Source organism: Ricinus communis, chromosome 5 (assembly GCF_019578655.1).
Source record: "Ricinus communis isolate WT05 ecotype wild-type chromosome 5, ASM1957865v1, whole genome shotgun sequence".
In the NCBI taxonomy this organism is placed as follows: Eukaryota; Viridiplantae; Streptophyta; class Magnoliopsida; order Malpighiales; family Euphorbiaceae; genus Ricinus; species Ricinus communis.
In genome coordinates this window covers 13,750,117-13,777,974 of record NC_063260.1, presented here as the reverse complement: position 1 = coordinate 13,777,974, position 27,858 = coordinate 13,750,117, and the positions used below count along the sequence as shown (strand labels likewise).

Below are 27,858 nucleotides of genomic sequence, written 5' to 3'. Positions count from 1 at the left end.
GAATGTCTCACATATGTTGTTCTCAATTATGACTGGCTTGCAACTATTGGTAATCAAACTCCTACAAACACGTTAAGATTCTTTGATACAAACAACTCATATGCTTCCAGACTCATCCTTAAAGTCTTTCAATCTTGTATGGAATTGAGCCTCACTTGTACTTTTTACTGCATCCCAAGAAGTTTTTGAACTTGGGCCTAGAATACACTTTCTTCCAGTTTGCATATATGCGCCTTGTACAGTTCCTATGCTTTGCATTAGGAGCGAGGTTCTTCATAGCATTTAGTAGATCTTAAATGCAGTATATTTGTGTCAGTATAACATAGTGAAAAATAAAACATAGCTTAAAAATCACTAAGACAACCTTATATTGCTCACTCATGAATACCCATCCAGCATACCTAACTCTTTAAATAGGATCTCCAAAAACTAGGTCCATATTTCCTCATTCTCTTTTTCAACTACGGCCCACGCAACTAAAACCATCTTATTGTTGGGTCTTTTGCTATTGCAGTCACCAAGGCCTCACCTAATACTGTTTTGAGGAAGCATACATCAAAACCTAAAACAACCTTACATCCAGAAAGATACCCTCTCCTTAATGCACTAAATGCAACAAAAAAACCTTTGGAATACAACTCTTCCTTCATTGTCCAGTGAGGCTTTTATTTCAAGCATTCCATTTTTATCAACACTTTGAAGCTCAAATGCATATGACCTAAGCTTTACATAATGCTGCTCAAAAGTCCCTCTTAATTTGTTTAAAGCCTTCTACTTAGCTCTATAGCATGTCACCGAGCTTATTATGACGTCATATTTCAATTTAACATCATCCTTCAAAATACTGGCCTTATAGATTTGATTCTTTTTAAAAATATCCAAGTACTCATTTGATAGCCATGTTGCAATCACTTGTTTATTGTTGGGATATATAATACATGTATGTTCTCTATAGTATGATTTTATTTGAAATATGTCTTCAGCTTGTAGTTTTGATGCATATAATTTCCATGCACAGCCAGGTGCACAATAGACAGACAACTTGCTATTGCCAGACTTTACCCATTTAATATTGTTACCTTTCACAATAGCCCACCTTTTAATTGACTCTTGCACTCTTTATAATCTTTAAATCTCATCCCAATCTCTAGTTGCAATTATTTATGGTAACAATTAGGTGCATAGATTTCGGTCTTAACTTTTTTTCTTCTTGGAGACATATCACCTTCCTCACTTGAATGTGGTGTTTCTACATAGTCATCTGAAGCTGCATACTCACTCGCATATCCAGATTCTTATTTCTCAAGTCTAGGAATTTAGTGCAGGAACTTATCAATATTAGAACTAGTGCAAGTGTTTCCCTTGCCTTCTTCTAAGTTGCACCAATCTTAGGATTCTTCCAGCTAGCAGAAGGAGCACTAGCTGCCTTGAATGGATTATCATCTATATCTCTATGCAATCTCGCTCATCTCAGATTTCTCCTTACCTTTTCTTCATCTTCAGAACTAAAGTTTGACTCATTCATACCATCTTTAGTGTCACTGACTTCTATAATATCATAATTAGGATCTTCACTTCTCTCCAAAATCAGCCAAACTAGTTACATTATCAGGCATATTGCCTCTGAACCTAAAAACTGATGCAGCACTATACGCAAATTCATTCCCAGCATTACCATTCAAATGAATAACAACTTTTAGGTTCCTTCCCTAACATTTCCATCCACAAGATTCTCATCCCTAGTATTCTCATCTCCAAGGTAGTTATCTCCAAAAAATTCAACTATTAAATCTGCTTCAACATATATAGTAACACCTTTATCCCTTATGCTGTCCAACATCAAAAGAACTCCTTGATCATCTTGAAGAATACATAGCTTTCCATCATTAGGATTTCTAAAAGCTGTTTTACGTACCCTATCATAACTTAATGTTTTCAAATCAACTACTATATCAAGGTATCCAATCTTATGTAGGTCACAATTATCAAATGAAACCATTTCACCACCCACATATGAGACTCCCTTTTCATCTTCTAGAAAAACCCACTATAGTACACTTGTGCTATGTATAAATCCATAAGAATGTATAAAAACAAACATGTAATCATTATTTAACTCAATACACCATTTTCATAGCAAAACAATAATAAAATCCTAACAGACACTTATGCTTTAATAAAATATCCATAACTAAATTATTAAATGAATTAAATAATATTTTTGCAACAACTTAATTTTTAGGTACCTCTAAATTTATTATCACCAATGCATTAAAAAAACTTCAAGCTTTTCTTTCCTTTATTTTCAAACTCCAATAGAATCGAACACTACCAAACTTCTCCTCCACTAATCGAACGGCCAACTTCCAATTTGAAAACACAAGTGACCTTTTCCCACAAATAGAAGAATCTATCTTAGAAAGTATGTTCTTTACTTTGTAAAGTTACAATGTTAGGGTTTCTATCGAGCTCCTTTAGAGAAAACAGTGTGTTCCGTTTGTTTCTTCAAAACACATCGTTTTGAACAACTGCACATATGGCAAATTAATTTGCTGACTTGATGCCACGTATGCCCACTTAAATTGAGAAATTATTAAAATAATATCGAAATCCCAAAATAAAAAATTATTCTCGAGATTATAATTATTGTGGAAAAACTTATAAAATTAGATAACTTAGAAAAATCGTTCAAAGTTCATAGATTAATAGGTTATTAGGCCAAACAAAAACTTACGTACAGTAGACTAAAATTCAAAATTTCATGGTAATGGGCTATTTGCAAAGTAATCATGAATTTTAATATCTTTTATAAATATAATATATTTTTTTAATTTTAACAATTTCAGCATAAATTTTATAGTTTTTCACAATTTAAAATATGGATTAAAAATGAGAGATGGTAAGTTCCGTATCTGTGGGTAATCCTGAAACCCAACTTAAATGGAGCAGAAGATCTCTGCCCCACCACTAGTGGTCGAGATCAGGTTTAAGTCACTCCTGTAAGCCGCCCGAGCTTGCCGCTTAATAATTGGTTTTGCCTATTAATCCTGTTTTTCTTCCTTTCTCTTCTCCTCTTCGTTTTCCTTTCTGCAAATAAACGGCTGTTTAAGTAAAAATCCTGCACTCCGGTCTCTCCTATTGTTTCTGCAAAAACCCAAACCTTAACCATAGCCGATGTTGACGAAACAATGAGTTCGAAGAGTTGTTGGCGCAAAGGCAATATTTTTCAATGGGAAAAGTACATACATTAAAAAAGAGGAGATAAATAATGCCTGTTTCATGTTGATATAGGTAGTGTAAAATCAGTGTCCAACTGATGTTTTATGATTAATTTCTCGGGTTTCATTTTTGAAAATTAGGGTTTAGTAATTTGGGATTCTAGAAATTGCGGATTTTTGAGTTTTTCTTTTTTCAGTATTTAGGTGTTCTAGAAATTGAGGTCTTAAATTGATTGTAAAGTGAATGTTAGTTTTCTTGTAGGCCTGAATTGTTGTGGCCCTCTTTAAGAACTTCAGTAAGACATTGTGATATACGTTCTTTAGAGTCACTTGGGAATGTTTATATGTTTTTGTGTGAGAGAGGTGAAATTAGTGTTTTTGTTTTTTGGGTGATAAATATCAGTTCAAACATCTGCTTCATTATCAGCACATGATGCCTGGCAGTACCAGCCAAAGTTCCTTCATGGTTCCAACCATTTGCAAAAGCGCAGCTTTACCTTCTCTCGGATATGCTTGCTTTCTGTTTCTCTGGCATTCTGAACTGTTTGCCCCGTCATATATGATCATTTATACTTTTGTACAGAATAATGAGTTCTTGGCATCTCTACCAAAGGACTAATCAGTGCTCCAAATGGTGTATAGCATCTCTACAAGTTGGCTATGTGGTTCATAAATAATAATGCAAGTGTTATTTGACCTAATTAAGTCACTTGCAAAACATTTTTGTAGGGAAGGATTTTATTTGTCCTTACACCTAAAACATTATTAAATGATTTGTCATCAAGCTGCATGGTTTTGCCAACATCCAAATTTCTTCTAATTGATATGGCTTTCATATGCAGCATAGTTGCTATTATGTCAGAGACTTCTGTGAGTTGGGTTGCTTCAGCTGACTTGAATAAAGCAGGACCAGATTATTTTTCTTTCTACACTGGTGAAGTGAAAAGCTTGCTCTCACAAGATGAGGATTTTCTGCCTTTCGCTGCTGAATTATCTGGAAATAAATGTGGGGAAGGGGAAGTCAGGGGTAATGTTATAGTTGAGCCTTCTTCTGGTTCTTTTCTCAGTAGTGTAGGAGCTGGGCTTTCAGATCACAAAAAAGAAAGATTGAAATCACTTCTTCTACAGGCTCTGGCAGTTCTTACACCTGAAGCGGATGAGGTAAATGCTGTTTTTCTGTGTTTTCTTTTCTATAAAGAACCAACACTCTTTTTCCATACAGTAAAAAAATAATATGATAAAGTAGACTAGAGTATGTTTGGCATAGCTGTCGGAGAGGAGCTAGTAACTGTTCAGTTCTGAACAGCTAAACCAATGCATTTGGTAATTCATTTTGAGCGATTGCTGATAGCTATTAGGACTGCTAATTCATATCAGCTATTGAAGCTTTTGTGAACAACTTTATTAATTTAAAGATATAATTACCAATTTACCTCTTTTTATGTTTAAAGTCCTAATCTCAAAAAATCACGACTCTCTTTATTATAGCTCTTAAGTCTCTTTCTTTTTAGCATAAGAATTTTTTTATTTTTTATTTTTTAAATAGAAAAAAACTTTGAGATATCTTACGATTAACAATTACTGTATATATTTTTTAATTATTCCACCCAGTGTTTTCTCATTCGTATTTTTTTTGCTTTTATTTCTTTGCTGAATCAACTATGTTGCTGTAAAAATAAATTTGAAAGGATGATTTTTATATACTTATAATAAGTTATATATATATATATTAGTATATAAAACACTTTAAAAGCAATAATCATAGTTGTTAAGGCGAAAGGCGCACCAAGGCGATAAGGGCTCTTGGTGCCTGAGGTGCAAGGCGAGGCGCGCGCCTGACAGAAGTGAGACCCAAAAGATAAAATAAAATAAAACTAAGACTCAAAACACAACCTATGCATAAAATAAAAACCATATCACACAACCAAAAAAAAGAAATAAAAAGCTCTTGACAATCATGTTCAAGAGGCATTTAACAAACAACAAAAGGGCATATTCAAAAGAGATGATAAAAGTAAAATATAGTTTTATAAATATTACAACGGCGCGCCTTGCCTTAGGTCTGAGGCGCACAAAGGCGCGCGCCTTAGTGAAGTTGCCTGCATTTCTTGCCTTGAGGTGCTAAGGCTTGCGCTTTGTGCGCCTCTCGCCTGAGGTGTGCCTTTGACAACTATGGCAATAATAAATGTGATACTTTAATAAAAAAGAAAAAAAAACTAAATGATGTCTAATCAGTCAGTAAACATATGAACAACAACAACTTTAGATGATTTTTCCAAACATAATTAGTAATTAGCTATTAGCGATAGTTATCAACTACTGACAACATCTTAGCCAAACAAACACTTAATTTATAACGAATTCTAATATATTGCAATCATTGGATGTTTATTGCACTTGTTATTCAATGAGAGTAATTTATAAATTCTAATGTGGTTTTCTTATAGTCTATTGGAAAGAAGACTAATAAATGTCTGTAACAAAGAGGTAGTCATGTCATACTACTATGTGTTTCCCATGTGAAATAGTTAATTGAGTTATAAAAATGGATATGATTTTATTTACTATTTCACATATGGTATTTTCTTTATGTTAAATTGGTTAATGTAGTGAACAAGTGAAACAATGTAGCCTGTTAAGTGTTTCTGTCCATTTTATCATTAGTTTGCAGATTTTAAGTTTATTCTCCACTGTAGATGGATGATTAGAACTTTAACATTGGAGAGGGGAGAATCGTTCATTATATATTTAGAGCTAGACTCCCAAATAAGATATTCAACTGAATGTATAAATTTTAGGACTGAATTTAAAAAACTATATGACATGGAAAATGCAGATGCTTGATCCTGTTCTAGCTATGTGTCAACTACAGTCACAGGTCAGAAGCAGAAAGATGGGCGCAACATCTGAGTGTGAGATTGGGCAAAACAAGAAGAGAAGCAAGATGTCATCTTCCTCATCAACTAGCTTCTCTAAACCTGCTAGCCCTGTTAGTTCTGAATCATGCAGAGAGGTTATATATAATTATTAGTCAATCCTTGTTCTTCATATTAGTATTTCTTTTAGTTCTATTAATATATTCTTAACACAGTTACAGTAAAACAGTATGTATATTATGACAATTCCTGAAGTAGTACCTTATAATAAGAAGGCTTACCATTGTCAGTACGTAGTTCTTATGTCTACATGTTTTTAAACTTCTTATTTCTCCCATAGTCTTCTCCTTCCTGATTGTGAGGTCAAATCTCCAACATGTATTTCTCTGAACACACCCTCAAAAATCACTCTCTAAGTCCAAATCCCTATGCTCCTTGCCTTTTTATGATAGTGTTAACGCATACGCATTATTAACATACGGAATAATCTGGTGCTTATTTTTTAATCTCCTCTTTTCTTTTTGATTTAGGTGGATGATGATCTTCATTTCTTACTACAGAGTGATGCCTCACTGGTTGAGGAGACAATCAGGAAATATTCTGATCAACTGTTTGCAACAGTAGCTTTCTGAAACTTGATGCATTTCTCTTGGCTTTGTTTTAAGTGCATTCGACCTTTCCATTACTTATAGCTGAAGAAAGGTTGGTGATTTTTTCAGCTCAGTTGCATGGAGAAGCAGCTTGAAGAACTTCTTGATAATGTGGTGTCTACATGCAGGTATGTTACATTTGATGCTAAACACAGAAAATCTGGTTGGTCATTCATTTTGTTGTTAAAGTTTCATACACCTTGAGCACAGAAAAATTAATTGTTTAGATGCAAGTTGAGTACAACCTAATGTAATAATATTAACTTACTGCAACTCGAACCTGTAGGCCCATGACCCTTATAGAGAAGAAGCATCTCCAGAAACTGATTCAGAAGCTACCCCCAAAAAATCTCAACCGGGTGGTTGAAATTGTCCAACACAGCAAGCCTGAAGCACAGTCCTGTGAAGAAATTTTTATTGATTTGGAGCTAGAGGTGAAGTAAAACCAAATTATGGTTTGTTACTGTGTTAATAATTTCTGATAGTTGTTCTATGTCACCTTTTCCAGGATAATATAATGCTCTGGAGGTTGTATTACTATATTGAAGCGGTCGAGAAAGCAAAAAAGCTCTCATTATAACTCAATTTGGAATATCAGCTTGCTATCATTCACAACTCCAGCGCATAGTACGCTATCAGGCCATGATACTGCTCTCAAGGGTTTTTCAAATGGCAGTCAGTGCTTATCCAGAACTATTCAGGAGTCGCTGCAGAAGCTTTTCTTTTTGTGAGTTCTGCATCCTGACCCTGTCTTGTACCAAATGTGCAGATTTTCATTTAGATCTGATTGGTGAGCATGAGGCCAAGAAGTAAACTCTATTGGTGAGCATGAGGCCAAGAAGTAAACTCTATCTTAAGTACCTCCATAATTCACAATGAAGCAGTTCCCAAATAATTCTTTAATTGGTTTTGGTGCTGCCTGTTAACAGTATAGCGACCTTGCCTTGTTTTAGGTACACTGCACATAATAGTAGGGTTTTTCTTCTTTCTTCTACTTTTTTGGCCATGACGTTTTTCATTCTTATTGTGTGTACGCACATGAAATTCCAGTGTACATCTGATTAAAAGAAAATACCTTGTTGCTCTTGAAATATCATGTAATAATACCTATTGTTAGCAATACACCCAAATAATATGATTAGTACGAATTCCTTCATTTTGTGTTTCACGGGTTTATATTTGTTGTTTGCTTTAGCTCTGTTTCTTTATGTTAACTGGTTATATACACGACTACACAAGTCATCCAAGATTTTCGTTCCAATGGAAAATCTTCAACTTGCTTGCACAGAGGAAATCGGAATCAACTCTTTTATTTTCTGTCTGGGTTCAAACACACTTGCATATTGATGGATCAGGGAAGAAACCACCAATATCCTTTCACTCAAAGCTTGATTAAATAATTTATCACAGAACAGGATTTACATACTGCTTATTAATGGCCTTGATAATAATACTCTATAGGAGCCTTGAGGATCCAAGAACGCGACTGTGAATGATAGGATCATTCATACACAGGTTTGAAGTTCTTGTGAGCTATGACTGCATAGAAAGGGTCTGATCCAGACAACAATCCTAGCAACCGCATCAGCCAATTGATGAGTGATTTATCCTCTTGAGCACCGCTTGTAGCTGGAAGTTTACGAACGATTTCCGGTTGAGTGAAGCCTTCAATGCATTGGAAATATTGCACTACTAGTTGTACACGACTGTATGCAGTGCCATCTCTCCATGCTCCAATGGCTTTCTCGTAGAACATACGATTGCTGAAGCTGACGATAAACATCCCTCCAGGCCTTAAAACTCGAAACACCTCTGCAAATACCTACCATAAAATTATTATTATTATTACTATTATATTATTTGATTCAGGATTGTGGATTATTACATGGTCGTAAAATTCAGGAATGCATTGCCCCACTGTTACAAGGGTGTTTAATCGTAGATGAAAAAATATAACAGACCAACCTTCTCAGGATGTTGAAGGTACTGCACACTAACCGTGCATATCACCGAGTCAAAACTACCGGTCTCAAATTCCAGTTTCTGACTTTGATTGAGATCTTTCACAATAAAGTAATCCAGCCTTGGGTTCTTGGCAAGCTCTTGTGCATTAAGTCCATGTCCCACTACTCTTTTATACTTCACATCTTTAGGCAGATGGCTAACCCAAGAACTCATAAGATCAAGAATCTCTGAACCAGGTCTGAGTCTTTCTTTATAAAGGTCAGTTAGTGTGGAAATGAAGCCATCATCAACATGAGTCACAAACCTTGGAACAGAATAGAATTCTCTATCAGGGTATGTGTTAAGTTTTATTCTCCCTTCTTGGGTGAGAGCGAGCCTCCTAATTTTGCCTGCTGAAGATTCTTGTGGTTTGTTTTCATTTAGAGTACTTGCAATTCTTAATGGAAGAATTTTGCGTTTGCACAAAAGAGATGAAGAAGATGTCTGCAGAGCTGTTGCAGTATGTTGGTGCCATGGCTTGGGCCCTGTGTGTATGGCCAGCATCTATTTTGAGATATGAATTCAGATTTTCTAATTGCAATAATGGATGGTGTCCGATGCCAGATTGCTAGAGAACTTGAAGTGGAGATTCTTTTCCCCCACCACCAAAACAAATGAGGACCAATCAATTTGAGTCCACAAGTTTTCTGATTGGACTAAATATTGAATTCTTTACACAAATACCCCTTTTTACAACAACTATTATATTTTTACCTCACAAAAACAAACCTTACAAAAATCTTTTTTTTTTTTTACATTAAAAGTTGTTGCAAAAATACTTCTTGTTTTTTCAACATCAATTTATTATGTGAACCATTTTTTTGTGCCCCCTTACATCTAATATAATAAAATCATAACAATGGGACATGATTAGTGAATTTTTTAAATTTAAAAATAATTACTTCTATTGCTATTTTAGGATTTAATTCTTATATGAGTCTAATTTTTTTATTTTTTCAAAAATATATATTTCACATCAACTAATTAATGAATATGAATGACTTTTTTAAGAAATTATTATAAATTTAAAATTTTATCCCACGGTTATGACATTCTTAAAAAATGTATCCTCTTTAAGTTAAAATTTGAAACTTGTCTCGTTCACTTTATATTAAATAGTTGAATTATTTGTAGCTTGTGTTGAATTTTTGTTGAGCTAATATGATGATAAATATCAACTTGTTTATAATTGTATCATTTTTTAGACCTATTTAAACATTTTATTTTGTTTGATTTCTCGAGTGTAACTTAATTTTGAGAATTTTATAAAATTTTATATATTTTAAATTTTTTTCCATAATTAATAAATTTTATACCTTAAAATACATAAGCTTCTCTTGTCAAGCTAATTCTTTTTACAAAAATACAATAATATTATAGATATTTCAATTTATAAAGAGATTTTTGAAAGAAAAAAGCAATGAATATTAGTATAAGGTGCGAATTTATTTTTTAATATTATACATTTTTTTTATTTTAGAATTTCTATTTTTTATAAAAAAAATTATTTGCTTAATTATTCATATATTACTTTTATTTTCTTATACCATACATATATTTTTCTTTTGTTTTAGATATTTTAGATTTTTTAAAAAGAAAGATATTTACTTAATTATTCAAATATTACTTTTATCTACAACTTATATTTTTTATATAATATTTTTAATTAAAATAGAAATCTAATTATTTCTACTTCATGCAAGTACTTTCACTTTCAACTTCAAGATGAATATTGTTATTATTATCTTTTTACAAAATGATGAAAACTTAATATTTTTTAATTCTAGAATATAAATTTTCAACAAAAAGATCTAATATGTTGGGACTTATTTAATAAGTAAATAACAATTAAAGTAAATAAATGAAGATAAATCTTCATATATTTGAAAATTAACCAAACATCCATCAAAATAAATTTACCTATAAATTAAGAGATTTCAAACTAAAATAATTTATTTTATATAAAATTTAAATAAAGTTAAACTTTATAGAGTGTGAAATCCAACAAATTTAAAAAAAAAAATTAAGATAATAATTTTTTTCTTTTATATAAATAAAAGTTAAAATGATAGAGATCACGGAGAAAGAAAAAAAAAAGTTGAAATCTAAAAGAAAACGAAACAGCGGTTCAAGAAAAAAAGTTAAAGACAATTCTTCATAAATTTAAAAATCAACAAAACATTAACTAAACATCAACCATACAAGCCATAAATCAAGCACATATCAACTAAACATCAATCAAAATCAATAAAATTGTCAAATAAATAAAAATCAATGATGAAATTAAAATATAAACTAATGTGGATTAGATATTAATTTTCTTCTTATCTCGGTTATATGTTCATTATAAAAAAAATATTTAGCGACAGAAAGAAATTAAAGTAGAGATAAAAAAAAATAGTTTAAATTTTTATCTTCTTTTTTAAAATCAACCAAACATTAACCATATATCAACTATGCAATCATGACACATCAACTAAACATCAATCAAAAATCAACAAATTCATTTATTAGATTGTGTAACTTTAGCAATGGTATTATTTTCAATTGTGTAACTTTATTTATATAATTAAATTAAATAATTAATATAGAGTTTAGTAACAATAATGAAAATTATATTTTGTATTAAAGACTATAGTTACTATAAAATTATTTTAGAGTATGATTTTTACATGGAAGTCACTTGTTAGATTGAAAGTTGAATAGCTAGTTTGTATTTTTATAAAATATAATTTTATATAACAATTTATTAATTTTAATTTTATAAAATTTGAGTACATTAACTTTATACTATTTATAAATTTTCATCTTTGTAAATTTAATAAATTAATGTATCTAATATTTAATAATTTTTTAATCATTAAGTATATTAATAGTAAGAAGAATACTATAATAATACGTGTCTTGTGGTTATTAAATTATGATCTAAGGCAAGAATTTGCTAGCACCGGGTCAAGAAAGAGCAAGTTGACTTGTGTTTGAAATTTATTATACCATCTTTAGCATCAACTAAACATCAATAAAATGTTAATAAAAAAATTATTCAAAAATAACTATGTAATTTCTTTAATAATTAAAGTAACTATATAATATTTTAAATTTTTTCAATTTATTATATTTATAAGAGCTTATTATTAAGATAAATAAATAATAAATTCAAGGTAGAGTAATTTAACAATAATTTTAATTTCAATTGCATTAACTTTCCATTTATAACTACATCAAAAAAAATTAATATAAATTTAGCAACATTAATAAAAATGGAATATATAATTTTTTGTTATTAAAAGGTGGTTTTACGTAGGGTTATTATTAAATTATGATAATAATTTGTGTAATTAATTTATTTGAATTTGTTTGTTCAATTTAAAGTAGTAACTATATTGAATTAATATTTAAAATATAAATGAATAATAGTATTATAAACTTAATTCTATGTCCATTGACTTAGTGCCTTCATAATGATATACCAAGTAAATTAGTTGATATAACTCTTTAAATCATTGTATGTTAGAGATTTGATGTCATTACAAAAAAAAAATCATATAATTTATCAATATTAATTGGTTGATATAAAGAGAGATATAGTTTATGTTTTGTTGATGCTTGATTGATTTTTTTATTTATTATTTAATCCATATTTATTTAAATTTAATTTAATTTGTTGGTTTTATTTTATTTTTTATTTATTTAATTTTTTATAAATAAATACTTTTGTTGATTTTAGTTGATATACGATTTTTTTAAAATAAAAAATTTATTTTGTTGATGTTTAATTGAATTTTAAAATATTTATAGAACTTATTTTTATAAATTTATTTTTGAGAAAAGAATTTTTTTTTTTTTTTGTCGAGGTTAAACTACAATTATTTTTATAAAAAAAAGATATTTATGTAAAGAATCCATTTTAACAAAGAAAAACCATAAGAAGTACAATTTTCTTTTTGATGGAATCGTTTTCAGGATAGAAAAATTAAATTTTAAATATTTTATTGCGTATAAAAACTTCAAAAATGCCTCGCAGCATAAATTATAGAGTAGGCATTTAATCACTAAATTATTTACCAGCATGAGTACTCATCTATTTATATTCCTTTAGTAGTAAATAGTTTACAATAATCTATACGAACTTGTGTATCAACTTCAAACTCCATCAAAATATATTTATCATTTAACTTACTGATATCTTTGAGTCTTCAAAAGTAACAATGGAACTCTTCACAGAACAAAAGAAAATGAAAAAGAAAAAGAGAGAAAAAGTTTGTTAATGAGTTTGTTTTTTTCACTAATGTAAGTGCTTACAGAAATAATTGGTCACTAAAATTAAAATATTAAAGCGATAAGGAGTTGAAAGTATACTGAGTGTTTGAAGTTTTTATTGTTGAGGTATTTCAATTGCTTGATTTTCTTGATGTGGCCCTAACCCTTTTTCTTTCATCAATTGTTTTGCTAAGTGGTCCTGTCATTGTGTGGAAGAAACAATTTCAATATCCAAACCTTTAACCCTTTGATAGAGAAGAAAAGCAAATATCCAATAAGTATAGTTTGTCAAGGAATGGAATGTAAAGCAGCTCTTAAAAAGTAACCCCAAAAAAAGATAAAAGACAAGCTTCAAGAACCGTAATCATTCCTCTTTGCACAAACGTGCAATGAGGTATTGTTTCAACGTCAAGACAGATGACATTTCTAAAAGAATGTTTTTTCTATGATTATGTTGTGAGAGATATCAGAACTAATGTTTCATATATTAGTTACCCATGTCCGTGTGTGTGTGTGTGTGTGTGGGCTGTTAATACAAATTAATTTGCATGGATGACAAAGGAAATCATATTAATACTATATTTAGTTGGAATTTATTAAGAAATTTATTTTATTTGAGAATAAAAATTTGAAAGAGATAGTAAAATGGAAATAATAAAATCGAAAGAGGTATTTTGGTGATATAAGAAATATTAACTCACTAATGTGTAATTTAATTGAAAATTTTATCTATTTTTTGTTAGCTACGAGTAATTCTGTATAAATTTAATTATTTAAAATTCTAAATTATTTTTTATTTTATTTAAAGTATATAAATTTTAGATTTACAAATAAATTTTATAAATTTTATGAATTTTAATCAAACAAGATGTAAGCCTTGAATTCATATTTTATTTTTATTAATTCTATGGATTTCAAATGCACTAATGGATTTGGAATTTGAAGATTTAATTTGTAATTGATTTAACAAAGTAGTGAAGGGGGACTTAATAGAATGTAACTAAAAACTTTGGTTGGGGAGCCAAATAAAATTAAACCAAAACTCACATGATGACTCCCAAAATACTTGTTGAATAAAATCAAACAAGAGTCATCTATTCCATAGCTATACAAGCAAATTTTAGATTCAAAGGAGAGGGAAATTAAAAGAAAAAGAAAAAGGAAATTAGATTCACTTACTAGAAAGGTGAAAGGAGAAAGTAAAAAAAATAATAATAATAATAATTAAGTGCACATCCTGACATGATTGCAATAGGAATGATATCCAGCTAATTAGAAACTCTGGATGCCCTAAAATCTTTCTTCCTCTCTTAAAAATTATAATTATTAGCCCATTGCACGTGCGCCATGGAGAGACAAGAAAAGTGAAGCAAATTCCTTTTCTTGCCTCCTGTAAATCATTTTTAGGAGGCACAAAAAGCCTAAAGATTGGTCTTTGGTCATCATATTGTATACCTCATAGCTAATGCCCATTTTATTCTTTTTCTTGGTCGGATTTCTATTGCAAACATCTCCATCATAAACCCACATAAATACATTTAAATTTTCATTTTTCCCCCAAAGTTCTCTTCTTCTTTTTAAGTCCCAAAAGTGGAAGAATTTTTCACCAATTAATTATGTTCGCTTCGTGCTCACCATTAGGGAAACCATGTTCATTTTTATTTTGTATCTATGTGAAAACATAACCACCGATACATCGGCTAGTGTTCATGTGTATGGCATGCATAAGTTTGCTAGATAATTTAAATATGGCAAGTCCCCATCCAATGTAGGATGTGACCCATGTTTTTACATTGTAAAGCAGTCCAATTAGGCTTTATTTTCCTTTTGGGTTCTTGATGCATGAGTATATGAAGGGTTAGGTGAGCCTCCATTGGCTTGTTTGATTATTATCACACTTTCTCAATAATCTCTAACCTTCTAAAGTTTTAAAACCTATGCTTCTTTTGTATGCTAACATGATAAATATATACATTAAGATCTTCTCCCTCGTGTATCTTTCTTCTCTAAGTGTTTCTTCTTAGAATTAATGACCTCTCATATGTATTAAATTATATAATATATGGTTTTAAAAAGTTTTCAAGTTATATTCCTTTTAAGTTCTACTTATTAAAGCTAGTAAAGCAATATATTATGAATAAGTTCTCTTCTACATACTTACCTTTCTATCACTAGAATATAAAATTGCTCAGAAAAATGATTAATAAATGTATAGTGGGACGTTACACCCAATATATAGTGTTATTAAAAAAAAAAAATTAATCTAACAATAAGTGCATATACATACTTTAGAGAAAAATTAGAGGTTTCTAATTTTAATTAGTAGCAAATTGAATTAATATGATTACCGGGACGTACTTTATTTTGATTAAACAAGTATTGAAAATAAATTAACTCTAAAGATTTTGAAAGGATTAATAAGTAAATAAAATCATGGTAATTTATGAGGAAATACCTTGAGATATTATGAGAAAAAAAAAAATAGTCTCCCTCAAATAAGGTTTTCCGTTAAAAAAGGAAAAGAAAAGTAATAAATTGAGGAAGGGGAAGGACAGCTAAAGTCCTCTTCCAAACAGACCAGCTAAATTCTGAATTTGAAATATAGAATTTAAAATTCAAGTCCATGTATCCAAACACATACTAACATAATTATAAATGTAAAACATTGTGCGAATTGTTCTTAATTCAAATTTATTGTACATAGAATAACTGTCAAGAATATTTTCAAACAGTTTTTTTAGGATTACAGAACATCTAATTAATTTTATTTTAATTGCATCAATTTAATATTCTCATTATAGATTTTAGTGTACATTAATTTTGATAATAATCCATTCATTTCTCCTGAAAGTGAAGCTATTTTAATCATATATATTTAAGATAAAATAAAATAAAATATTATGAGTTATAAAGCTTCATCAGTGTCCATAATCTTTTCCAGCCATGCACACACACATAGTCAATTAACTTTTCTTATTTTACATATATATGAGAGAATTAATTAATAAATATTTCGATTATATAATGATTTATATATAAATAGGGAAATACAACTCTATTAGGTAAAATATTTTCCATTAAAGTAATTTTAATTAATTAATGTCACTGTGAGTAGGTCTGAACAGTATGGCTAAAATCGTTAATTTTTGGCTTTTGAGAATAATCATTAAAGTTAATAAAATCCAAGTATATCAGTATTCTGATTCTCTTTTTCTTCTGTATATACGAAATTAAGGCAAAGGGACAAAATAGGAAACTAAGTGGTATACCGGATTTTTTTATTGGAATATAAATGGAAAGCAATTTGTAAACGCAAGAGACAACGGAAATCAGTATCCCCCCATCTCCCAATTCCTTGTAGCAAGCAAAGTTTGTACAGTGTACACCATGGAAGTGGAAGTATCACTGTTAGCTATCCTTTTAGGACTAGCTTTGGCCTTTGTGCTTGCACGTTTTTTCACAAGAGACAAACCCACAATCTTACCTGATGGAACCATGGGATGGCCTCTGCTTGGAGAAACTCTTGCCTTTCTCAAGCCTCATAAGTCAAACTCGATGGGTAGCTTCTTGCAAGAACATTGCTCCAGGTACTCCTCACTCTCCCCTTCTCTTTAATATCTTGCCAGCGGAGATCAATTTGTAACCTCCTGAGTTTTTGCTACCTCAATGGCATTTTCTTGCTTGTATCATTATAGTTTTTTTCTTCATTGACATTTATATATTCACCCGAAACTCTGAAATGATCTAATTCCTTTCATCTGTCTTCTTTATAGATATGGGAAAGTTTTCAAGTCTCATCTTTTTGGTTCACCTGCCATTGTTTCTTGTGACCATGAGCTCAACATGTTTATCCTTCAAAACGAAGAGAAGTTATTCTCAGCAAGCTATCCTACCGCCATGCATGGCATTCTTGGGAAATTCTCATTACTTCTCATCTCCGGCGACCTTCATAAAAAGCTGAGGAACGTAGCCGTCAGCTTCATTGCTGTGTGTAAGTCGTCTCCAGGCTACCTCCACTGTGTGGAAAATTTTGCAGTCTCAATGATGGAGTCATGGAAAGAATGTAAAGAAATTGCCTTTCATAAAGAAGTTAAAAAGGTAGCCAAGTACATATGTAATGTGAAATATTGTTGAGTGTGTGTCAAGCATATATAAGCATCGGGCATATACTCATATTCAACTTTGCAGTGGGTTCCATTGATGACCTCTGAAATGGATCATGCATGTACCTGTCACATCAATAATCTCTGTATTAAATTTTTAACTATTAATTTATGCTATTGTGTTGACTAAATTGCTTGCTTTGTGATTTAATCTATACAGTTAACACTTAATCTCATGGTGAAGAACCTTTTAAGTATTGAGCCAGAAGAGCCACTAGCCGTGAAGATATTACATGATTTTCGAACTTACATGAAAGGGTTTGTGTCTTTACCATTAGACTTTCCTGGATCTCCTTATACCAAAGCAGTAAAGGTATGTATATATGGGATTGAGCTTGGTTAATTATATATGTCTAATATCTACAAGTTTAGTAATTCGATCTCATGTTTTGCTTTAGGCAAGAGCAAGACTTTCTTCTTCTGTTAGAGAAATCATTAAAGAAAGAGAATTAAACAAGACTGTTGGCCTCACAAAAGGAGACTTCTTAGATATGATATTGTCAAAAAGGAGGTTGACAGAAGAGGAGACTGTAAGCATTGTGTTGGACATATTGCTTGGAGGCTACGAGACAACCGCCACACTCATTTCTTTAATTGTTTACTTTCTTGGGCATGCACCAGCCGCTTTTCAGAGCTTGAAGGTTTCTCTCCCTAGCTTTTCTAAATTACCAATACCTTTTTTGGCTCAATGATTTTGGATACATATGATCTGCAGTCTCGACTTGAAACCTTGGATAAATTTCAGTTTTTCTGTTTTAAAAATAAAAGGGATTTCTAATTTTGTTTTTCTTTCTTGTTTTCAAATGATCATATTATTACGCAGAAAGAACATGAAGCCATAAGAAAAGGCAAAGAGGAAGGGAAACCCTTAAACTGGGAAGATTACCAGAAAATGGAGTTCACCCAAAATGTAATATACTTCATTGAAATTACTTTCTTCGTTACATAAGCTTTTCCAGAGTCTGCAAACAGAAAAAACAAATTTTACTGATTTTGGAAGCTACATAGGTTATATCTGAAGCTATGAGATGCGGGAACGTTGTCAAGTTTGTCCACCGCAAAGCTCTTCAAGACATCAAATACAATGGTTCGAAGTTTCTTTCTTTGTTTCTTTGTATATATATATATATATATATATATTTCATATTTGTAGTATTGGATTTTCTTATGATATAATTGCTGGTTTTTGTGGGTTCTTTAAATCCTTGATCTTATCTTTGTAACGTTGGTTTTGGTTATAATTGCTGCAGAATACATCATTCCTTCAGGGTGGAAAGTTTTACCAGTATTTACAGGAGCACATTTTGATCCATCCCTTCATGAGAACCCTTTCGACTTTAATCCTTGGAGATGGACTGTATGTACTCATCATCACATTCTTACATATTCGTATGCATGCACATGCTTATATATTTATACGCAGATCTTAACTGAACATACAATAACTATGATGAATTCAGAAAATGAAGTACAGAAACCAATAATTTAAAAGGATTATAAAGTAAATATGCAAGAACCATAATACCAAATGTATATGAACTAAAATTGTTTCTCTTAGTTTCACTATTGCAATTTCTAGCACAATGCCTGAAGTTTTAAGAAAAAGAGACAATTTTAGGTTTTGAACAAAAACCATAAGGCCATAGTTAACTACCCACTTCATTTTTCTTAACTACATTTTCAAATTAGTATATCATGATTAATTAAATATTCAATAGTTTCTTAACAAAAAGAAAAGTTCAGTTTTACAGCTTTTATGGCTAAGACATATCAGATTTGTTTTATAAAGAAATATAAGCGACCTTCGATCAATATCTTCAAGGTAGTGACTCTTTTTCAACAATTTGATGAATTGTCCATTCATATAGGCAAAAAAGAAATGTTTAAAAGACTGAATTCCTATGATACATAGGGATCAAATCAACATATTGTAGTCGGAACGTAACAAAACATGTAATTATTTTTGAATAATTTGGTAGCGACCCTTTAGGCTTTATATGAGTCTGTCTACCAACTAGGATTTGACCCTGCTTTCAATGCAAAATCAAAATAGTCATCACCATTATATAAATCTGAGTGAAGCTTAAACAATTAGCTATTTAAATAAACAGGGTCATAAAATAAAATAGAAATATCTGAAGCTATTTATTAATTGCTCCGCTACTATTATTCAAAACCCATTTATGAACAGTTCATCTTTTTGAACAGGAGAAAGGGACAAGCAAAACAGTGATGCCGTTCGGTGGTGGACCAAGGCTATGTCCGGGGGCCGAGCTAGCTAAAGTGGAGATTGCATTCTTTCTTCATCATCTTGTCCTTAGTTATAGGTGAAAATTTTAGCACTTAGTCCCTTATCCCATAATTAGATGCATGGATCATACATGTCTAAATGTTGTCTTAATCCAGTCTATATACCCACTTCATGCTTCCCACTCAGGAACTTAAATAATTATGTTTTAATTTACTTTATTAATCTTGTTTTGCAAGGATATGCTTATTAATTTGTACATGTAATACGTAGCATGCACATAATTGATCAGCAACAACATTTTGACATAAAATCATGTATTTAAAAGCTACAAATTAAAAAGGGGAGAAAAAGAAAAGGCCAGGTATGTGCTTAAAGTTGATAGGTAATGGTTTTTTTTTTTTCTTTTTCTTTTTTTTTCTTTTATTAAATTTCAGGTGGAAAATAAAAGTAGATGATGACTACCCAATTGCTTACCCTTATGTGGAATTCCGTCGAGGATTGGTACTGGCGATTGAACCAGTAGAGGCTGTAACGGGAGATGAACCTTAGTCGTCACCCCATATAAGATGTGAAGAAACTATATCCATCAAGAGTAGAGTACTCAACTGTGTCTCTAGCTGGTAGAAACTAAAATAAAGGAAAAAAAATCTGTAGATGGAGTTTCAATTGATATGCTAGTACATATAATTTAATATCTCTTCTCTTTTGGTTTGTCATCTTTACTAACTTGTTGGGTTTCAAAATTAAATTTCAGAAGGTGTTTGCATAGAGTTTATTAATTTGTCAATTTTCAACAACTATGTAATAACTGGTATGTATCAGTTAGGATATTCAACAAACTTCAAATTTACAACAACGCCAATTTCATGCTTTTCACCCACCTCTTCAATTTTAAAATAAATAGACTAATTTAATCTTTTTATTATTTTTTAATCTTACTTATTATTCTTTTCAGTAACTCATTTTGAAACTTTTTACAAATAAATAATAAATTAAATTATTTTTTATATTTCTTAAAAATATAAATTTAAAAATTTTTAAACAATTAAAATAAAATATTTTTTTATTCTTTGCTTTATAAAATTAAAAGAAAAGATATCATATTTAATACTTATCTTATTAATATAAAAACCATTTATTGTATAAATAAGAGTTTTGATATATATTTTATATCTAATATATAATTAACATGTCTCATTAAACTATGTTAAATAAAATTTTAAGTTATTTTTATTTTAAATGTGTTAATTACTAAGAAAATTCTTTTTATAAAGTGAGGAATAAATTACCATATTTTTGAAGGAGTTCGAGATCTTCAATCTTGGCATTGAATAGGGTTTGTTGAATTAAATATTTTGCTTATTGGGAATATGACAAATAAATCTTTTTAATAATTGTTAATAACGTATCTTTAATACACAACAAATTTCCAACCAAAGAAACCAACAAATAAGTAAAGTTTAGAATACATGACAGACCCTTAATACTAAAACATGAACCCGTAGCAGATATCTGATACAGAAGCAACTCAGATTTATCATCATTTGCAACTGAAATATAACACCTGGAACACCATTTCTGATCACCAGTATCCATTTACATTAGGTAATTCTAGTTAACTCCAGTTTTCACCAATCAAGCGCACACACTCATACTGGATACCTACATATTTCTTGCTTACAACCCAACCCAGACAGTAAAAATCCCAAGTGCATTCAATTCAATAAAAACGAGCTCTGAATCAATCAAAAAGGAAAAAGAGACAAGCATTGATACAAGTGGAAAAAGTAATTTGAAACAGGTTATTGAAGAAAAAGGACAGAACAAATACTTACAGCGGGCGGCCGGCAACGATTAACTGGAGGCAAAAATAAATTACTTTGGTTTTGAATTGGGCTCCAGCCACGGATTGAGAAAGGATGTTTGTTTTATGGCTGCAATAATATGTGTTCTGCTGTGTGTATCTTCTTTCCAGGAGTGCCTATGTGTGTATTATTGGGCTTTTGCATATGTTCTTTGATCATATCAGAAAAATAGGTTTTTAGAGAAAATATTCTTTTTAAATTTGAGCTTCCTTCTGCTTTATTTATATCAATGAAAACAAAAAAAAAGAAATTGTCATTTTCTTTTTTTTCTCCTTCTGGGTACATTTTTGTATTATTATAATAAATGAGAAAAAAAAAAAAAAAAGAATAAACTTAAAGTTTTACTTCAGTTGAGATTATACTTACCGCCTCCTTAGTAATTATTGGTTTATTTTGTTAATCTCACGGTAAAATTGATTTTACTAGATGGTAAAAAATGAATTAGTATTCTTTTTTAAGTCTTAAAATATCAACCGTAGTCATTAGATTTTAATATTGTTTGATTTTAACTTTTATTCCAATTTGGTTCATCTAGTGTTAACATGTTACATTTCTATTTGTCAAAGGAAAAAATAATCTTACAATAAATAGTGGGTCAAATTTATTTTAAAATAAAAAAGAAACATTACAAATTCATTCGACCCAAATAATATCAAACACTAAATAAAGTTAACATGTTACATTTCTATTTTGCCAATGGTTGGAAAAACAGTGTTTGGCACAATGAATAGTTACTCCTCTAGTACGTCAATTAAACATATATTTCACATAAATATTGTATAGACAAGTAACAAAGCTATGGATTGGAAATATGCATAGCAAAATAACAGGAGTAAGTAACTTATTGGCTTGATGCTCCAAATCGACATGCTAATTTGGTGCATAAGATATAACAAAATACCTTTAACTCAGGCTAGAGTTTCCCTAAAATCAATTGAGCACCATGTTCTGGCCTAAGAGTTATAACTGTAGTAGGAGCATGAGTGTATGATGGGGAAAGCTCAAAAGTAAAGTGTTGTAAGATTATTGCCAATGCCATTTTTGCTTCTGCTAAAGCAAAGTTTTGCCCGATGCATATTCTGGGACCCCATCCGAAAGGGAAGAATGAGATTTGATTCTTTGTCGCCTTTGCAATGCCACCAGAAAACCTTTCTGGCTTGAACTCAGATGCATCATCACCCCAGAGTTCAGGATCTTGATGAATGAGAATCGTTGGCAGGGAGACATAAACTCCAGCAGGTAACATTACATCGTCAAGCCTAATGTCTTCATCAACAGAACGACTAAGCACAGGTACTGGTGGGTATAGCCTAAGAACCTCGTGTAAAATCATAGTTACCTGTGTAACAACCGTATTTTTTTTGCATCGGAAACAAGAAATTACGACAGACATTCAAGAAATTTCAAAGAAAGAACAAAAAAGAAAACTTAATAGAATTTCAACCTACAGAAATGTTACAAACACAAGAAAAAGATACTTACAACTTTAAGCCGGTTCAACCCATCAAATTCTGGCATTTTGCCCCCAAACACTTGCAAAACCTCTTGCCTAGCTTGTTCCTGCCAATGGGGATACTTGCTCAATAAAATCATTGTCCAAACAAGCAGAACTGAAGTGGTCTCTTGCCCAGCAAAGTAAAATAGCCGACATTCATCCATGACTTCTTGAATACTCAGTCCCATGCTGTTTTCCTCAATTTCTCTTAAATTGGATTCCATGAGTATGCCTAGTAAGTCGTCATTGGTTGCTTCACCTGCTTTCATTGCCTTTTCACGTTTGTCGATGATACTCCTGAGTGAAGCTTGTATTTCTCTATCAATTTGTTTTATCCTTCTGTTAGTCTTTATTGGCATAAACCTGCATATATATAAATCATATGTAGCAATTGTGAAATATTTAGATACAGTTATCAACAAAATATAAACATTATGGATACTATTCATGGGATTGTCTTACCTCCAACCTGGTAGATAAACTGATAGAAAGCCTTGCATTATGAGTCTGGCTAGCTCTTTGAGGTTATCAAATATCATTTTTCCTTCTTCATAATTGCTTCCGAATGCTGCTCGAGAAATCACATCACACGCCAAGTTCTGAAGATAAGGCCACACATCCACTTCATATGATTCCTTTGTGGAGATCAGCTTCTCCCATTTCTCAATCATCTCCTTGCAACTTTGATAAAACTGAGGCAACATAAGCTGTGATGAAGGAGCAGACAATTAATTAACATATCAAAGATTCAACTTCAAAAAGTTGAAGAATTTAGAATGGACAAGGAATTGGGAAGTTTTCTTCTTTAACCTTTAACTTCTCTTGATGGAATGCTGGGTTGATAATCTTTCTATGCTTATTCCATTTCTCACCCTCATGAAATGCCACACCTGATGCTAACAACCTGCTCTGCGGATTCATCCTTGGCCTCGTAAATTCATGAATCTTTGTAAACACATCTTTTATATGTTCAGGGTTCATAATATTCACCCTTGGTGTTGGTCCAACCCAAATAAAAGAATTTTTACCTGCATTATTATACTATTAGTTGTCAATGTTACATGAAGATGCATGTTGCAACTAGCATCAGACTCCATGTATTTTAAGGTTAGAAACAAGCAGCATTATCAGAAGTAATTATATCAAAAGTAGTTCTAATTTTATTAGTAAGAACGCATACTTAGAAAATTTTACTATTTACCTTGTATATTTCATACTATGTTAGTTACCTGTTAACATTTAAAGTCATCTTTTTATATTTAAATCCTTTTATTTTATTACAAAAATAATATATTTTTATATTTTAATAAAATTAACTAATACTTTCTTCCATTCAAAGTTAATGCCGCTAAAAATTTAAATTAAAAGAATAGTTAAAGTTGATTTTCAAATTTGTTCTCAAGTATCAAACTTGTCTAATTTTTTTTATCAAATTAAGAAAATTTATATTTTAGCAAAAAATTAATTACAATATCAAATAAAAATAATTTATTTTTACTTGCTTTAGTTTTTAGCACAATATATTCCTGGCAAAATTTACAGATTTTAAAGCACTTTTATTTAATAACATATTAAATTGCTATATAATATAATTCTTAATTACTAAATAAGATAAATATGTCTAGTTAAAAATATTATTATTACTATTATTATTATTATTGATAGACACTGGAATTAAACCATACTTGAAGTGGAAATTTGATTCTAATTTGATTAAAAAAATTAACTTTGAACAAGTTTAACACCGGATAAAAAATCCAAGGACCAAATTGTAAATTTTTTTATCAATTTAATCATTTGAATGTAGCAATAATACAAGAAGATTTAGTGTAATAAACAAAATATGGAAACTACTCCTATATTTGATAATAAACCGGACATAAATAATATTTAACTCAAATGATTTATCAATTGTTTAACAAAAAATTTAATAAAATAATTTTTTAATATTATCATTTTTAGATATTAATGAGCAAGTCATATAATAGGGAACAATAAAGGAGGCATTATTAGTGATTATCCCAAAAATTGTAACATTAATATATTGAATTGATAGCAGGATTCTTTCTCTGTTATTATACCATTTGCAAACAAGCATATAACATGAAAATACTAAAATGCACATAGCAACAACATGAAAATCTAAAATCAAGAATAAAAATTCTTAGTAAAAAAGAGTAAAACTGTATTGAAGTGCAGAAAAATAAATTGGAAGGGAAAATTACCATAACTGTTAACAACTTGATGGAGGAGGGGAGTGACACGAAGTGCAATATGTTCAGAGAAACCAATAGGTGAGGATTTAGCTTTCTTGAGGGAGGCCATATTCTCTTTCATGTCTCCATAAAGAAACCTATAGGGGTTGCCTCCAAGACCTTGTTTTTTGAGGTAATTTTCAAGTGATTTTGGCCTAAACCATACCCAGTTCAGTATTTTCCATACCCATGTTATTATTATCACGAATACAATAGATACTGCAACAGAGCTACTTGATAGACCCATTTCCATTAATGTTCACCAGAGAAGAAGAAGAATGAATGAACCATCACCTGTAGCTGTAAAGTTATCAATTAGAATAAACTTTTAAAGGTGGAGATAGTGGGTAGCAAATGACAACGCAAATGCAGACAGAGATGACGAGTAGTAGATAGTTTTGCAACTTTTTTTGTATGGTAGTGGGATAGCGGTGGTACTTGTGTGGACGACGAATATCCATTTGCCATTTTCCTAGGAGAAGCAATGATAGCACAAGCTGCGTTTATTTATATAAAATTAGATCAGTTCATTAGAAATTTTTTTAAATAAAAATTGCAAATAAAATTTTGTATTTATTATTTTTTAAATGAAAATAAAAAATAATTTCTCGTGTATTTAAAGAATAAGATTTATCATATTTTCAATATTTTTTATACAAAAAGTTATTTTGTTTCAAATGAAATACTTCCTTTATTTTAAATTTACTTTTACAATTTAAAATATTAGTCAAATAGAAAATAGAAGTTTTATATAATAGCAAATAAACATACTTTACTAATTATATATTAAAATAAAAAATTATTATTTTTCTAAAAATTATTATTTTTCTAAAAATTAGAAAAATATCTCTATAAATAAACATGTCTTAAGCTTATATATGTTTTTATTATGAATAAAGTTTAATTTGGTCCTTGAATTTTTACAATCAAATTCAGTTTGGCTCTTTCTTTATTTTTATAGCCAATTTAACTTCTAAACTTTTTAAATAGATTCAATTTAACCCTTTTTAAGCGAGTTTATTGGATACATTATAATAAAAATATGAAGAAAAATATCAACTTGAGCATGATTGTAAATTTCAAGGGCTGATTTGAACTTTAGCAGCAAGTAAAAGGCCAAATTAAACTTCATTCTTAATCTAAGTTAAAAATTAAAAATAAATATACTTTTTAAATTACTACAAATCTAATAAAACATCAAAACTCATCACCACCACTAGTATTTCTTCATCATTATCACCAACACTTTTTAAATAAATAAATTACTAGCATTATCATTAAAAGATAAAAGCATAGATAAAATTTTACAATTCAACACCATTATTATCATCTCTTTATCATTCTCCATATAAATTCCACTAACTAATTCAAAATTTATAATATATTAGAAAATTTAATATATAAATTCAATTATATAATTAAATCAATTACAATTCAAATTATTTTTTAAGAGGTCAAATTGAACCGTACAAAATGTTGAATGGCCAATTTGAGTCAGAGTTTAAAGTTGGATGGTCAAATTAAATTCTATAGCGTATGCATTTTACTCTCTTAAAAAAGAATTACATTTAACCTATCCAAAAAGTCTAGGAATTAAAATGATCGTAAAAAAAAGAAATCAAATTGAACCTAAATGCAAACTTCAGGTGCCAAATTGAACTTATTCTTTGTAGTAGTATACAAAATGCAAATCTAATGTTTTAGCCATTTCTCTTCAGCTAATTTTGCTTTTGTTCGTGGAGATAGGAATTGGGTGAATCATGTTTTAGCCGAATAAAAAAAGAGTTGCTAGCTCGGTTGATGTGGCTATAATTTTGTATGTATTTTAATTTCGTGATAGAATGAAATGCTTTTATATCGGAATAAAACAATAAGAAAAAAAAACTTTTGCATTGATGACAGTAATGTCCTGATTCTTTCGTTGATAGCAAACAAAGTTAGAATGAATACGACTGTATGTTCAATATTCACTCCAACGAGCAAGTTAATTAAAAATTTAAAAATGATAGACTGATTATTTACTCAAATATGTTGAATGAATTATCTTCCCTCTCCTTCATTGTATATGGTTTGCTAATCTATTTCTTGTTGTATTTGGTAATAGCTTCAACTAATCCTATTTAAAAACAATAGGCTGAACTGAACCGTATCTCAATATAAGTAAAATTTTATTTAGAGGAAATAAACCCCACTAGGATTCATCCTAAATTACTATGTAACCTGAACTGAACCTCCTACTCCTAGGCTTTGGATCTCCTCTTCCAAGTCTGTATCCCACCATTTTATTGGTATTTACAAATTTTTATAAAATTATTATTTAATTTTAAAATATAAATAGTAGATATCACATCAACGAACAAAAAGTGAAATAAAAAAACGACCGACTATATAGCATTAAGGGATCATCAACTATATTTTCTTGCCCTACCCGATGCTCAATTGTGAAGTCAAATCCCATCAACTTGTTCAACCAATGCTCTCTGCTAGTAAGATTTTAGGCTATAATGGTGGATTCTAACGAGAGAGAAAAAGATTTCTCCAATGACAGCCTACCAATTTCTTTTCATATTTAAGAAGGCGAAGATAATGATCCGCTAAAGAAGCCAATAGATTTGCTTCCTTGTTGGGACTGGGAGTTCTGCTCCAATTCCACTATCTGATACGTCAGTACTGCACTATGTGCACTCCATCAAAATCTGGAAGGGTCAAGACAGGAGTTTTAACCATTGCTAACTTTTAAAGTTTCAAAATGCTGTGAAAGAATCTTCTGTCCAAATTGCTATGAATGGTGCTGCAATTATTCTGGAATTCTTCACAAGCT

The 27,858-nt window shown here is 30.3% G+C and overlaps 4 protein-coding genes across 9 annotated transcripts; 2 read left to right on the top strand and 2 right to left on the bottom strand.

Moving 5' to 3' along the window:
* The first annotated feature begins 2,895 nt into the window (after positions 1-2,895).
* On the top strand, positions 2,896-7,900 carry LOC8260352. 6 transcript variants are annotated; one of them, XM_048374351.1, is made up of 7 exons: positions 2,896-2,999; positions 4,061-4,379; positions 6,091-6,207; positions 6,625-6,714; positions 6,814-6,872; positions 7,031-7,178; positions 7,253-7,900. In XM_048374351.1, exons 1-7 carry the CDS (start codon positions 2,941-2,943, stop codon positions 7,322-7,324), a joined length of 864 nt encoding a protein of 287 aa, XP_048230308.1. In that variant the 5' UTR covers positions 2,896-2,940; the 3' UTR covers positions 7,325-7,900. The 6 variants fall into 6 exon arrangements, with proteins under 6 accessions (XP_048230308.1, XP_048230307.1, XP_048230306.1 ...); XM_048374350.1 differs by having other exon boundaries at positions 2,900-2,999; positions 6,091-6,231; XM_048374349.1 differs by having other exon boundaries at positions 2,901-2,999; positions 6,055-6,207.
* Positions 7,901-8,036: 136 nt separating this feature from the next.
* On the bottom strand, positions 8,037-9,375 carry LOC8260353. The gene is made up of 2 exons (XM_002526923.4): positions 8,710-9,375; positions 8,037-8,566 (listed from the first exon to the last, which is right to left on the bottom strand). The coding sequence occupies exons 1-2, from the start codon at positions 9,250-9,252 to the stop codon at positions 8,246-8,248; spliced, it is 864 nt and encodes a 287-aa protein (XP_002526969.2). The 5' UTR covers positions 9,253-9,375; the 3' UTR covers positions 8,037-8,245.
* Positions 9,376-16,264: 6,889 nt separating this feature from the next.
* Positions 16,265-20,148, top strand: LOC8260354 (cytochrome P450 724B1). The gene is made up of 9 exons (XM_015724034.3): positions 16,265-16,595; positions 16,782-17,106; positions 17,332-17,484; positions 17,570-17,812; positions 17,995-18,081; positions 18,180-18,258; positions 18,422-18,528; positions 19,380-19,498; positions 19,857-20,148. Exons 1-9 carry the CDS (start codon positions 16,396-16,398, stop codon positions 19,969-19,971), a joined length of 1,428 nt encoding a protein of 475 aa, XP_015579520.2. The 5' UTR covers positions 16,265-16,395; the 3' UTR covers positions 19,972-20,148.
* Positions 20,149-22,030: 1,882 nt separating this feature from the next.
* Positions 22,031-25,436, bottom strand: LOC8260355 (cytochrome P450 72A397). The gene is made up of 5 exons (XM_015724054.3): positions 25,008-25,436; positions 23,593-23,810; positions 23,245-23,489; positions 22,770-23,145; positions 22,031-22,626 (listed from the first exon to the last, which is right to left on the bottom strand). Exons 1-5 carry the CDS (start codon positions 25,288-25,290, stop codon positions 22,201-22,203), a joined length of 1,548 nt encoding a protein of 515 aa, XP_015579540.2. The 5' UTR covers positions 25,291-25,436; the 3' UTR covers positions 22,031-22,200.
* Positions 25,437-27,858: the final 2,422 nt, after the last annotated feature.

What these genes read in the sequence shown, in the direction of transcription:
- LOC8260352 (XM_048374348.1), top strand. Translation starts at nt 2,941, where the DNA reads ATGGAGCAGAAGATCTCTGCCCCACCACTAGTGGTCGAGATCAGGTTT. An exon ending in TTACACCTGAAGCGGATGAG is followed by an intron (nt 4,380 to 6,054) that starts GTAAATGCTGTT and finishes TGGAAAATGCAG; the next exon opens with ATGCTTGATCCTGTTCTAGC. An exon ending in TTATTGATTTGGAGCTAGAG is followed by an intron (nt 7,179 to 7,252) that starts GTGAAGTAAAAC and finishes CACCTTTTCCAG; the next exon opens with GATAATATAATGCTCTGGAG.
- LOC8260353 (XM_002526923.4), bottom strand. Translation starts at nt 9,252, where the DNA reads ATGCTGGCCATACACACAGGGCCCAAGCCATGGCACCAACATACTGCA. An exon ending in ACCTTCAACATCCTGAGAAG is followed by an intron (nt 8,567 to 8,709) that starts GTTGGTCTGTTA and finishes ATTTTATGGTAG; the next exon opens with GTATTTGCAGAGGTGTTTCG.
- LOC8260354 (XM_015724034.3), top strand. Translation starts at nt 16,396, where the DNA reads ATGGAAGTGGAAGTATCACTGTTAGCTATCCTTTTAGGACTAGCTTTG. An exon ending in TTGCAAGAACATTGCTCCAG is followed by an intron (nt 16,596 to 16,781) that starts GTACTCCTCACT and finishes TCTTCTTTATAG; the next exon opens with ATATGGGAAAGTTTTCAAGT. An exon ending in AAATGGAGTTCACCCAAAAT is followed by an intron (nt 18,082 to 18,179) that starts GTAATATACTTC and finishes GAAGCTACATAG; the next exon opens with GTTATATCTGAAGCTATGAG.
- LOC8260355 (XM_015724054.3), bottom strand. Translation starts at nt 25,290, where the DNA reads ATGGAAATGGGTCTATCAAGTAGCTCTGTTGCAGTATCTATTGTATTC. An exon ending in TCCATCAAGAGAAGTTAAAG is followed by an intron (nt 23,490 to 23,592) that starts GTTAAAGAAGAA and finishes CCTTCATCACAG; the next exon opens with CTTATGTTGCCTCAGTTTTA. An exon ending in GGTTGAACCGGCTTAAAGTT is followed by an intron (nt 22,627 to 22,769) that starts GTAAGTATCTTT and finishes GTTGTTACACAG; the next exon opens with GTAACTATGATTTTACACGA.